Source organism: Saccopteryx leptura, chromosome 1, assembly GCF_036850995.1.
Source record: "Saccopteryx leptura isolate mSacLep1 chromosome 1, mSacLep1_pri_phased_curated, whole genome shotgun sequence".
Classification (NCBI taxonomy): Eukaryota; Metazoa; Chordata; class Mammalia; order Chiroptera; family Emballonuridae; genus Saccopteryx; species Saccopteryx leptura.
The window spans coordinates 248,395,047-248,407,698 of NC_089503.1; the positions used below are offsets into that span (position 1 = coordinate 248,395,047).

Here is a 12,652-nt window from a genome sequence, read left to right on the forward strand (position 1 = left end):
ACTGGAGTGCACGTGACATCGGGAGACTGCCCAGGTGCCCGTGTGGGCGTGGCCCGGAAAGGAGAATTGAGAGGGGAGAGGCCGGGAAGAAAAACGGAGGCGGGGTTCGAACCCTGGTGACATTCAATTTTCCCAGCCAACCAGTTGGCGCGCTCAACGCCCCTTCGAGTCACATGGAGTATTGTGAGGACGCCCCATGACCCACTAGAAAAACGACCCGCTGGGGGAACATGTAGACATGCTCGTGCATACACAGGCACTTTGGACGTGCGGTTGATATGCCCATGCACAAGCTCTGGGGTGCGTTCTGGTTGGCGGAGTAGGAGGACTTAGGGGACTCGGTGCACATGTTGTAGACCGCGCTTTGGTGGCCCTGATCCCATGCCCAGGTTCTAGGGGCCAGTCTGGGAGACGACGATCGCATGCTCAGACTCCAGAGAGAGCTTGCCCGTGTGTCTGGATGAGCACATCCAAGAGCTGGGGGGTGTGGTGTTGAGGTGGGTGGATTAGGGTTTCCTAGGAGACAAGGTGCGCGTGCTCGGGCCCAGTGACAGACGCCAGACGCGGCTCAGGCTCCCAGTCTGCGCATGCCTAGACTGCGAATAGCTTTCTTGGCGGTTGAGGCCGGTGGTGGTGGCGTTACTTCTAAGCGGATGCTGGTGGTGTTGATGTTAGTCGCGGAAGCGACCTTGCGGCTCTGCCTTCTGGCCAGAGCTCAGCCGCTGTGCCGGTAGGGCTGCCCTCCGGGACTGGGTTGCTGCCAGGGGTCGGGGCAGGGGTCTGGTTAATCTGAGCGGAGAGGCCTGGACGGAATCCAGGAAAGACACTTCGCTCCCCAACCTTACTGAGGCTTTTCAGTTTACTCTTATATGAATCATTTGTACCTCCCTTTTTCTCACCGCGCCCCAACTTTTTCACTCCATCATAAGTCCTTCCATTGCCACTTCAAAACTTTGGCCTGATTCCAAACCCTTCAAATCACTTCCATTTCCACCACTCTGGGCTGTGCCTTCCTGTCCATCCCCCACCTGGCAGCCAGAGAAATTGTTGATAAACGAATTTGAATTCGTCATTCCCCTTCTTTGATTGCAACACCAAGAATAAAACCCAGGTTCCTTGAGCATCCTTCATTTCCTCTCATGATCTGGCTCAGGGTTTCTCATTGGCAGCAGTACTGACATTTGGGTTCTGATCATTCTCTGGGGTCGGGTCGTCCTGTGTATTGTTGGATGTTGAACAGCATCCCTGGCCTCCCACTAGATGCCAGTAGAACCAACTTCCCCAGGCTTGACCATCAATCAAAAAATGCCTCTAGATTGTCAAGTGCCCCCTGAGTCACTTCCCATCCCTGAGTCACTGCTCTAGCCACGCTGTCCCTTGAACATGCCAAACTCGGTCCAGCTTTAGGGATGGAAGAGACTTGGTGCATGCTACTCCTTCTAATGGCACACTTTGCTTCCAGGTTTCTTCATAGCTTTTTCGTCATCAATCAGATTCTGTCTTCAGTAGCATATTTCCTTATTTAAGCTGCCCCCTCATTGCTGCTTTTGACTATCAGTGACTAACTTGTTATTCTTTTCTTTTGAAATTCTTTTCTTATCTGTTGCTATCACTATAAATATTAGCCTGAGTGTAGAGTGTTTATTTTATTCACTCAATATCCAGAACATTATTAGATTTTAATAAATGTTATATTAGCAAAGGCTATGCAGGGTGCTATAGGAGCTAGATAGATGCTAAAGCCCAGCTACTGTTCTCAGGGAGCTCTTGCCAGAGTAAGCTGTCACATTTAGCAGGGCCCTGTTTGCTAATCAAATAGTGAATGTGTGCTTTGGTGCATGGCCTCATTTTTAAAAAATTTTATTTTAGAAAGAGAGAGATAAAACAAACATTGATTTGTTTTCCCACTTATTTATGCACTCATTGGTTGAGTCTTGTATGTGCCCTGACTGGGGATTAAACCTACAACCCTTGGCATATCTAGACAATGCTCTTAACCAACTGAGCTATCCAGCCAGGACCTCATTTAATCTTTATAACAAGGTTCACAGGGCCTGACCTGTGGTGGCGCAGTGGGATAAAGCGTTGTCCTGGAACACTGAGGTCGCGGGTTCGAAACCTTGGGCTTGCCCGGTCAAGGCACATATGGGAGTCGAAGCTTCCTGCTCCTCTCCCTTCTCTCTCTCTCTGTCTCTCTCTCTCTCTCTCTCACTCCTCTCTCTCTAAAAAATCAATAAATAAAATATTTTAAAAAAAGAAAATAGAATTATTAAAAAAAACAAAACAAAAACAAAAAAACAAGGTTCACAGTAGTGATTCTTTAACCTTGTTTTATGGTTGTGAATACAGACCCAGTGAAATTAAAGACACACTTACTTGCCTAAAGACATAGCTAGTCAGTGAGGAGTAGGGCTTTCCAGTAAGATTTACTAAGAGTATATTTCTCAAAGTCTGAAAAGATTTCTATCTACTTTTCTCATTTCCCCATATGGGTTCTCAAAATGTGGCCCTGGATCAGCAGGCACAGCATGATCTTGGAATCTGTTACAATTACAGTTCCTGGATCTGCTGGGGAGGCCCAGCCATGGACAGTTTATTAAGCCCTCTGGGTGTTTCTGGCCCAAGTCCAAGACTGAGAACCTGTGCTGTAAACTGTATCAACATCCTCTAAGCCACCAACACCCCCCTCAAAAAAATTCAAAACCTTGAAGTAGGAATTCCTAATCTGAGGTCTGGGGTCTGCAAATGAGCCTTTACGAGCTCTTGGAAATATCTCCATTTTTGTATATCCATTAGTCTGTTTTGGGGAGGGGAGGAATCCCTAGTTGTTGTTGTTTTCATTTTTTCCCTTGTTTATTTTTGTGGGGTTTTTTTAGAGGTAGAGAGAGGGAAGCATTCACTTATTGTTCCACTTAGTTGTGCATTCATTGATTGCTTCGGATATGTGCCCTCCTGAGTATCAAACCTGTAAACTTGGTGCTCCGGGATGACACTCTAACTGACTGAGCTAATTGGCCAGGGCAGAACCCCCAGTTTCATTAGATTTTTCAGGGACTCTCATAACCTGAAAAACATCAAGAACAGGTACATAAGAGTTAACCTAGCCTGACTGGTGGTGGCACAGTGGCTAGAGCGGAAACTAGGACTCTGAGGTCCTAGGTTCAAAACCCCGAGGTCACCAGCTTGAGCACAGGCTCATCTGGCTTGAATGCAGAGTCTCTGGCTTGAGCGTGGGATCATCAACATGATCCCAAGGTCACTGACTTGAGCCCAAAGTTTGCTGACTTGATCAAGGGGTCACTATCTTGGCTAAAACCCCCCAGTCAAGGCATGTATGAGAAGCAATCAATGAACAACTAAAGTGACGCAACTTTGAGTTGATGCTTCTGTCTCCCTTCCTGTCTCTCTGTCTCTTAAAAAAAAAGTTAACCCAGAGGCAACCTGTTAGGATTTCTGCTGCATATTTAATAAACATTAACAGATGGTCTCTCTTCTCCCCTCTAGTGTACACACAATGAGGACAGGAAAGACATTTCAGGTTGGACAGCAAACTCAAGGGGTATGTGGCTCCATATTTAATATTCATTCTTCACTTATTGGATCAGAAAAATTCCCAGTATTTTTGCAGTGCCAGTGTTGTGTTAGGCATAGAACATTATCTAATCCTTACCATTGCCCTTTGATATAAGGGATTTTACCTTTCCCATTTCACTAAAAAAAGTACAGAGAGACCAAGTAACGTGGACAAAGCCAGGTGACAGAAGTGAGTGTAGAACTCAGATCACCAGTATTCTTCTAGTTGATAGATTTTAAATCCACAATACCATGGGAAGCAGAGCGTTACTTTGTTTAGATGATATAGTGCAACAGGAAACTTCCTTTCCCCCCATGTGTCCCTGAAATGCATTAAGAAATTGGGGTGGTATTATAGAATTGTATAACCAAAAGCTTATATAATTTTATTAACCAGTACCACCCCAACAAATTCAATAAAAAAGAATAAAATAAAATGCATGAAGATAAAATATTTAACCTGTTAAAATAAGTTGCCAATTGACATTGCATCATTTCAGAAGAGGTGTCAGCATTTCTAAATAATCTCAAACTGACTGGTTTCTCACCTGTAAGGTTAAATTATTTGTCCTCTCCCTTCTCTTTCTAATATCTAACAGTCTGTAAATAAACAATAACATGTGGAATGAGATGTGTTATGAATTAGCCTGTGAATCTTTTTTCATTCTTTATTTTGAAACAATAGATTCATGACAAGTTGCATAAATAGTTTAGAGACATCCCAGGGAACCTATACCTGGTGGTGACATCTGACATAACAAGAGTAAAATATCAAAACATGGAAATGATATCGGTACAATGCACCTGCTTAATTCCAACTTTATGTTTCTAATGTTGCATATTAGAACATTATTTTCATCAAGTGTTTACTGTTACTGATTTTAAGATTTTGTGATTATCTGTCTAGGTCCTCCTATATTTTTCATTTACAACAACACGCTTAATTAAACATCCTTGCAAGAATAACATAGCCCTGTACCTAGGGTAAGTAACCATTTTACCTTTCCTTTTATTAAAATGTTAGATTTCAGCCCTGGCCGGTTGGCTCAGTGGTAGAACGTCAGCCTGGCGTGCAGGAGTCCCAGGTTCGATTCCCGGCCAGGGCACACAGGAGAAGCGCCCATCTGCTTCTCCACCCCTACCCCTCTCCTTCCTCTCTGTCTCTATCTTCCCCTCCCGCAGCCAAGGCTCCATTGGAGCAAAGTTGGCTCGGGCACTGAGGATGGCTCTGTGGCCTCTGCCTCAGGCGCTAGAATGGCTCTGATTGCGGCAGAGCAACGCCCCAGATGGGCAGAGCATCGCCCCCTGGTGGGCATGCCGGGTGGATCCCGGTCGGGCGCATGCGGGACTCTGTCTGACTGCCTCCGCATTTCCATCTTAAGAAAAATACAAAAAAAAAAAAAAAAAAAGGTCTCAGATGGGCACCCGTTATAGATTTGGAAGCCATCTAAAGGATTTTTTGGATCAGCGTTTGAAAAGAAAATAGAATAAAAAACCGTGCAGGATGGTGTGGTATTTCGTGAAAAAAAAAAAAGTTAGATTTTCCCTCATTGATTCAGTCAACAAACATTAAGGAAGATGGGTCTGTCCTGTGTTACTAGTTGCTAACCTGTGGGAAGTCCACAATTGGCCTGGGGGGTTAGAGGAAAAGAGATGAAGAGACCAGAAAGTACTTAATTTCAGTATAATACTGAGGTACCACTTGTTACAAATGCTTGAGATAAGCACTCAGGAGGGGCCCTAGGAGGAAATGCCTAGGAAGTTTTCACTGGGTAATCGATGCCCCAACTGGGTTTTTTTGTTTTTGTTTTTGTTTTTTTTTTGTATTTTTCTGAAGTTGGAAACGGGGAGGCAGACAGACTCCCGCATGCGCCCAACCGGGATTCACCTGGCATGCCCACCAGGGGGCGATGCTCTGCCCATCTGGGGCATTGCTCTGTTGCAACCAGAGCCATTCTAGGGCCTGAGGCAGAGGCCATAGAACCATCCTCAGTGCCCGGGCCAACTTTGCTCCAATGGAGCCTTGGCTGCAGGAGGGGAAGAGAGAGACAGAGAGGAAGGAGAGGGGGAGGGGTGGAGAACAGATGGGCGCTTCTCCTGTGTGCCCTGGCCAGGAATTGAACCTGGGACTCCTGCACGCCAGGCCGACGCTCTACCACTGAGCCAACCGGCCAGTGCCCCAACTGAGTTTTGAAGGATGAATAGGAGTTCACAGTGGAGAGAGGAGGACCAAAATATGAATGGGTTTGGAGCAGAGTAGTCAAAGAAGTGGACACCATCCCAGCATATACTTGGAGTTGTCAGGATGCAAGGTTAGAAAACCAGATATGTATACCATACCAAGATGTTTATCATTCACCCTAAAGGCAGTGGAGGATTTGGGACCACATATTTTGTATTTAGGAGGATTTAAAAACATGGCCAGGCAATATAGGTCCTAGCCAGGTAGCTCAGTTGGTTAGAACATCAGCCCCATACACCAAGATTTCAGGTTCTATCCTTGGTCAGGGCATACACAAGAATCAAGCAATGAATGAATAAATGGCTGGAACAACAAATCAATGTTTCTCTCTCTCTCTCTAAAAATCAACAAATAAAAATGATAAAAGTGTTAGAGAAAACAAAACAACACAACATGAAAAAACCTAAGTAGAAGGAAAGGCCACATAAAAGAGGAGGTAGACTCTCCAGGACTTGTCCATTCACAGGGTGCAGAACAGAGGCAAGCAGGTGGTTTAAGATGGCCCCCAAGTTTCTGGCGGAAAGATCAGGGAGAGGGGTGGTGGCCTGAGATATCATGCTGCCATGATGGAAACAGAAGCTGACTCACAGAAACAGAGACCAAAAGGATGGTTTCCAGAGGGGACAGGGTGGGGGAATGGTGATGAAGTTAAAGGGGAATAAGAGGTACAGACTTGCAGTTACAAAGTCAGTAAGCTGTGGAGATGTAGCACAGGGAATAGTAATATTGTAATAACTTTGCTCAGTGATAGTTTTTTGGTGGTTTTTGTTTTTTGGGTTTTTTTTAGCAAGAGAGAGAGAGGAAGGGAGAGAGATGAAAAGCATGAACTCATAGTTGTGGCATCTTAGTTGTTCATTGATTACTTCTCATATGTGCCTTGACCAGGGGGCTCCAGTCGAGTCAGTGAGCCCTTGCTCAAGTTAGCAAACTTCATCTCAAGCCAGTGACCTTGGACTACAAGCCAGTGACCTTTGGGCTCATGACCATGGGATTATGTCAGTGACTCCGCACTCAAGCTGGTGAACCTGTGCTCAAGCTGGATGAGCCCATGCTCAAGCCAGTGACCTCAGGGTCTTGAACCTGGGACCTCAGTGTCCCAGGTTGATACTCTATCCACTCTGCCACCACTTGTCAGGCACACAGTGATAGATTTCAATAGACTTATCGTGGTGATCACACAAGGCATATAAATATCAAATCACTATGTTGTACACCTGTAACTATATGTAATATAGCTATATAACTATATATTATATATAATATTGCATACCAACTCTACTTTAATTTCAAAAAGTTTTAAATAATAAAAGGATAATCTTTAGGACATGTGAAAATGATGTGAAATTCAAATTTCAGTGTCCATAAATAAAATCTTATGGGCACACAGCCACATCCTTTCACTTACATATTGTCCATGGCAGAGTTGAGTGGTTGAGATAGAGGCCATGCAGTCCCTAAAATATTTTCTTTTTTAAAGACTATTTATTAATTTTTAGAAAGAGAGAAAGGGGAATGGGGAAGAGCAGGAAGCATCAACTCGTAGTAGTTGCTTCCTGTATGTGCCTTGACGAGGCAAGCCCAGGGTTTTGAACCAGCAACCTCAGCATTCCAGGTCAATGCTTTATCTACTGTGCCACCACAGGCCAGACCTAAAACATATTCTTTCTTTCCCTTTACAGGAAAAGTTTGCCAGACACCTGACTTAGAACACAACACAGCCTGACCATGCGGTGGCTCAGTGGCTAGAGCGTCAGACTGGGATGCGGAAGATCCAGGTTCGAGACCCCGAGGTCGCCAGCTTGAGCGTGGGCTCATCTGATTTGAGCAAAGATCACCAGCTTGGACCTAAGGTCGCTGGCTTGAGCAAGGGGTTACTTGGTCTGCTGTATCCCCACGTTCAAGGCACATATGAGAAAGCAATCAATGAACAACTAAAGTGTCGCAACGAAAAACTAATGATTTATGCTTCTCATCTATCTCCATTCCTGTCTGTCTGTCCCTATCTATCCCTCTCTCTGACTCTCTCTCTCTCTGTATCTGTAAAAAAAAAAAAAAAAAAGGAACACAACACATTTATATGGTACCCTGACACACAGAACACACTGGAGTCAGACACCAACAGCTTCCTGAAGTGAGAAATTCTAATGCTTAACAAAATTATGGGATATCACTTTTTGCCTATCATGTTGGTACCGATTAGCATGAGGCTAAATGGGTCCCCCTTCTATGGAGGGAAAGTTTGGCAGAATCTGTCAAAATGTTCAACACATATTCTCACAACGATCCCATTTCTATGGAGTTAACTTACAATTTTAACTTATATTCCTAGTGCATTCCTTCCTGAGACCTTTGTTCCAACTGGAACCTCTGCCTGGAGTGTACTTTCTTCTTACAAACAAGGATAACAAAATTCCAGGCAGCAGGGACAGCACATGCAAAGGCCCTGAGGCAGGATCTTTTAATTTTTAGAGGAACACCTCAAGCACAATGATTGAGAGGGAGAGTGAAGGGAACTGTCAGTGGTATTAGATCACTTGGGGCTTTGTAAAGCCTTGATGAATTTGGGTTCCATTTTAACTCTGGTGGGAAGCCACCAGAGATATTAAGCAATGGAATGACACAGTCTGACTTCTCTTTTAAAGGGCCATTGAGTGCTAAGTAGAGAACAGGAAGCAGAATGGTGAGAGAGCAGGACACTAGTGAGGGGCTGAAGCTGTAGTCTAGCAAGAGACTGGGAAGGCTGTGTTGCAGGGATATAGGTCTTCGAGAGTGGTACACAGCAGTCTGGTGACTCAGAGGAAGGGTCATGAGGTAATCAAGGAAAGCTATGTGGAGGAAGGGGCACCTTGGACTAGTTGAGGTCCAGATAGGATTTCTGCCCATCAGGATGACTAGGTGGGGAAGGTCAGGAGCGCAATGAGTTGAGACGAGGGGCCTCCACTAGTGAAGAACAGCAGAGTATCAGCCTGAAGAAGGGCACAAAGCTCCTCTACTTGTCTAAGAGTTGAATTGCCTGAATTCTAACATAAGGACTGAGTGCCTCCAGGATGAATGGGAGTTGGCTTTGGAGGTAATAAGCAATATCAGGGGGCATGAAGGAAAGACACATTATGGAGTGTGATGCTGAAGTGTCAAACACAAGGCCATGGTGGTAAAAGAGGAGGCCAGGCAGTGGTTCTCAACTGAGGACAATTCACCTCCTCCCTCCAAGGGGAGGTTGGGCTATACTGAGAGATATTTGTGGTTGTCACGACTGGTGTGCGCTACTGCCATCTAGTCAGTGGAAACCAGAATACTGCTCAACATCTGGAGAGGGTGGGAGGAGATGACTGGGAAATACCATGTTCATTGATAGCCTTTCTCACTTCTTCAAAGTTTCCTGCATGAGGGAAATAGTGGTTTTATTCTTATATAAACTTTTTTTTTCCAGAGAGAGAAACAGGAAGGGAGAGAGATGAGAAGCATCAACTCATAGTTAAGTCACTTTAGTTATTCATTGATTGGTTCTCTTACGTGCCTTGACTAGGGGCCTTCAGCTCATGACCTTAGGCTCAAGCCAGCAACCATAGGATCATATTGATTATCCCATGCTCAAGCTGGCAACTCCAAGCTCAAGTTGGTGAGCCTGCACTCAAGCCAGCGACCTCAGGATTTCAAACCTGGGTCCCAGCATCCCAGGTCGACTCTCTATCCATTGTGCCACCACTGATCAGGCTATATATATTCTTGATTGGAAATTCTTTACTTTAGTGGGATCAGAGCCATATAAATGACAAAACTAAAGTTTATCCTGAACAAGGCAGGATTTTATTTATTTTTTGTATTTTTCTGAAGTTGGAAACGGGGAGGCAGTCAGACAGACTCCTGCATGCACCCGACCGGGATCCACCTGGCATGCCCACCAGGGGGCGATGCTCTGCCCATCTGGGGCGTTGCTCTGTTGCAACCAGAGCCATTCTAGCGCCTGAGATAGAGGCCACAGAGCCATCCTCAGTGCCCGGGCCAACATTGCTCCAATGGAGCCTTGGCTGCAGGAGGGGAAGAGAGACAGAGAGGAAGGAGAGGGGTAGGGATGGAGAAGCAGATGGGCGCTTCCCCTGTGTGCCCTGGCCAGGAATCGAACCCGGGACTCCTGCACGCCAGGCCGACACTCTACCACTGAGCCAACCGGCCAGGGCTAAGGCAGGATATTTTTTAAGAGGCTTCTTTTTAAATTTTTTAAAATTTATTGATTTTAGAGAGAGAATGGAAAGAGAGAAAGAAGCAGCAACATTGATCTGTTCCTGTATGTGCCCTGACAAGGGATTGAACTCGCAACCTTTTGTGTATTGATACAACGCTCTAACCAACTGAGCTATCCAGCCAGGGCTTAATGGACATTTTATACAATATTATATTTGACATGGTCACTCTTTTAAAATAACGTTATTTGAAGAAGCTACGTACCCAGGCTATACAAATTACTCGTGCAAAAATAGCTATAGAAGGAAAGAAGGAAAGAACTTAAATGGTTCCTTGTTAAAAATGGAATTTTGTTTGGGCAGAACATTTTTAGAGTGCCTGCCATTGTCTATTTTTAATTTTTTTGTGTGTGAAATTCCCCCAATTTAACTACTTTATTGTTTATTTCAGACGACAACTTTTTTTCACAAGAAACAACTTTAAGAGTAGTCTCCTTCCATTTTCCATCCCTACGTCAATGAAGGTAGTTATTATACGGAACAATCTGAAGGATACTCAAAATACCTAATACTGAGGGTAAAGGTATAGTTTGAAAATATCACATTAGTCTAATTTTTTTTTTTTTTTTCTGAAGCTGGAAACAGGGAGAGACAGTCAGACAGACTCCCGCATGCGCCCGACCGGGATCCACCCGGCACGCCCACCAGGGGCGACGCTCTGCCCACTAGGGGGCGATGCTCTGCCCCTCCGAGGCGTCGCTCTGCCGCGACCAGAGCCACTCTAGCGCCTGGGGCAGAGGCCAAGGAGCCATCCCCAGCCCCCGGGCCATCTTTGCTCCAATGGTGCTTGGCTGCGGGAGGGGAAGAGAGAGACAGAGGAAGGAGGGGGGGGGGGTGGAGAAGCAAATGGGCGCTTCTCCTATGTGCCCTGGCCGGGAATCGAACCCAGGTCCCCCGCACACCAGGCCGACGCTCTACCACTGAGCCAACCGGCCAGGGCCTAGTCTAATTTTTTAAATTGATTTTTGGAGAGGGGAGAAGGAGAAAGAGAAAGTGAAAAAGAGGAGGGAGAAGCGGGAAGCATCTATTCATAGTAGTTGCTTCCTATATGTACCTTGACTGGGTAAGCCCAGGAATTTGAACTGGTGACCTCAGCATTCCAGTCCGATGTGCTCTATCCACTGCACCACCACAGGTCAGACACATTAGTCTGTTTTTGATAGTTTGGGGGTTATTTTACAAAATATATCTCTTAAAGACATTAAGATTAGTCTGACCAGACAGTGACGCAGTGGATAGAGCATCGGACTGGGATGCAGAGGACCCAGGTTCAAAACCCCAAGGTCACCGGCTTGAGCACGGGCTCATATGCTTTGAGTAAGGCTCACCAGCTTGAGCCTAAGGTCGCTGGCTTGAGCAAGGGCTCACTCGGTCTGCTGTAGCCCCACAGTCAAGGCACATATAAGAAAGCAATCAATGAACAATGCAGGTGCTGCAATGAATTGATGCTTCTCATCTCTCTCCCTTCCTGCCTGCCTGTCCCTATCTGTCCCTCTCTCTGTCTCTGTCTCTCTTTCTCTCTCTCTCTCTCTCTCTCTCACACACACACACACACACACACACATACACACACACTAAGATCAATTGCTAAGCCAAAAGGAGGGTTGATTCTATTCTGCTCTTACTACCAAAATGGTACCTTTTATTCCTGGATTGTTGCCAGTGCTCCCTACAATTCGTTGTGTGTTGGGAACAGATAGATTACATGAGCTAATTTCAGGACCTCCCTGAATTGTCCTAAAGCCAAAAACGAAAAACTATTACCCTCTCGATAATTATCTTGAGAAATTCTACTATTAGCACCTATACTAAGGAGGTTTTATTATCTGTTAAGATACCATTGTTTCTCTTAGAATCAACAGTGTGCTTCTCATTTATCATTTATCTTTAGGCTTTATCCTCAGAGAAGGTTTTGATAAGAGAGGAGATGGAGTGAATTTAGATGTCTGAGGGGCCCAAACACCAATTCCAATCTCCTAATTTTGGTTCCAGCTAACCCCAGGATACATGGTCCCCAATATCTAGGAACCAAACACTTTCTGCTGGCACAAATGTTTCTGGGATACGTGTCTAGAAGTATTGCTTCCCGAATTGATACCTAAAATGATGTGTTTATTGATGTCATATATGTCATTATTTGTAGGTTGGCATACCGGAAGTGACATCAGCACATTTTTCTGGTTCAGTATTGCTGTTAGTAGTGAATCAAAAAGTCTATATTTATGATTATGAAGCTGATTCCTGGAATGCATCTACAGGTATATATATATTTTGTATATGTGTGTTCTTTATTTTGTTTGAGTTAAGCCAACACCAGAGAAACAGTTCTTAGTTTCAGAAGAATGAACATACTATTACTTGGATGTCTGCCCCTGGATGTTACCTTGTCCTTTAACATTCAAAGGGAAGTTGGCCTGAACCCCCATCCCAAAGTGTGGGAACATGGTGTTTCCACTGGGGATTGTAGTTACAAGCCAGAAAAACTGGCTGTGGGCTAGATGATTCCTAGATGCTAGTTAATAAGGCTGGGTGATGGGATATTCAGTCCCATGTACTTCATGTTAGGGACAGGGACCAGTAGAGAAGGCTAGTTTGA

General features: G+C 45.0%; 1 protein-coding gene across 1 annotated transcript in view; it reads left to right on the top strand.

Annotated features, from left to right (window-relative positions):
- The first annotated feature begins 77 nt into the window (after positions 1–77).
- The window catches only part of CATSPERD (cation channel sperm associated auxiliary subunit delta), an 80,632-nt gene continuing 68,057 nt past the window's right edge, over positions 78–12,652 (top strand). Inside the window, 5 exon segments of the mRNA XM_066360201.1 lie at positions 78–300; positions 3,505–3,559; positions 4,481–4,557; positions 10,448–10,520; positions 12,200–12,314. Of these exon segments, the coding sequence (XP_066216298.1) occupies positions 3,515–3,559; positions 4,481–4,557; positions 10,448–10,520; positions 12,200–12,314 (310 nt within the window). The 5' untranslated portion in view covers positions 78–300; positions 3,505–3,514.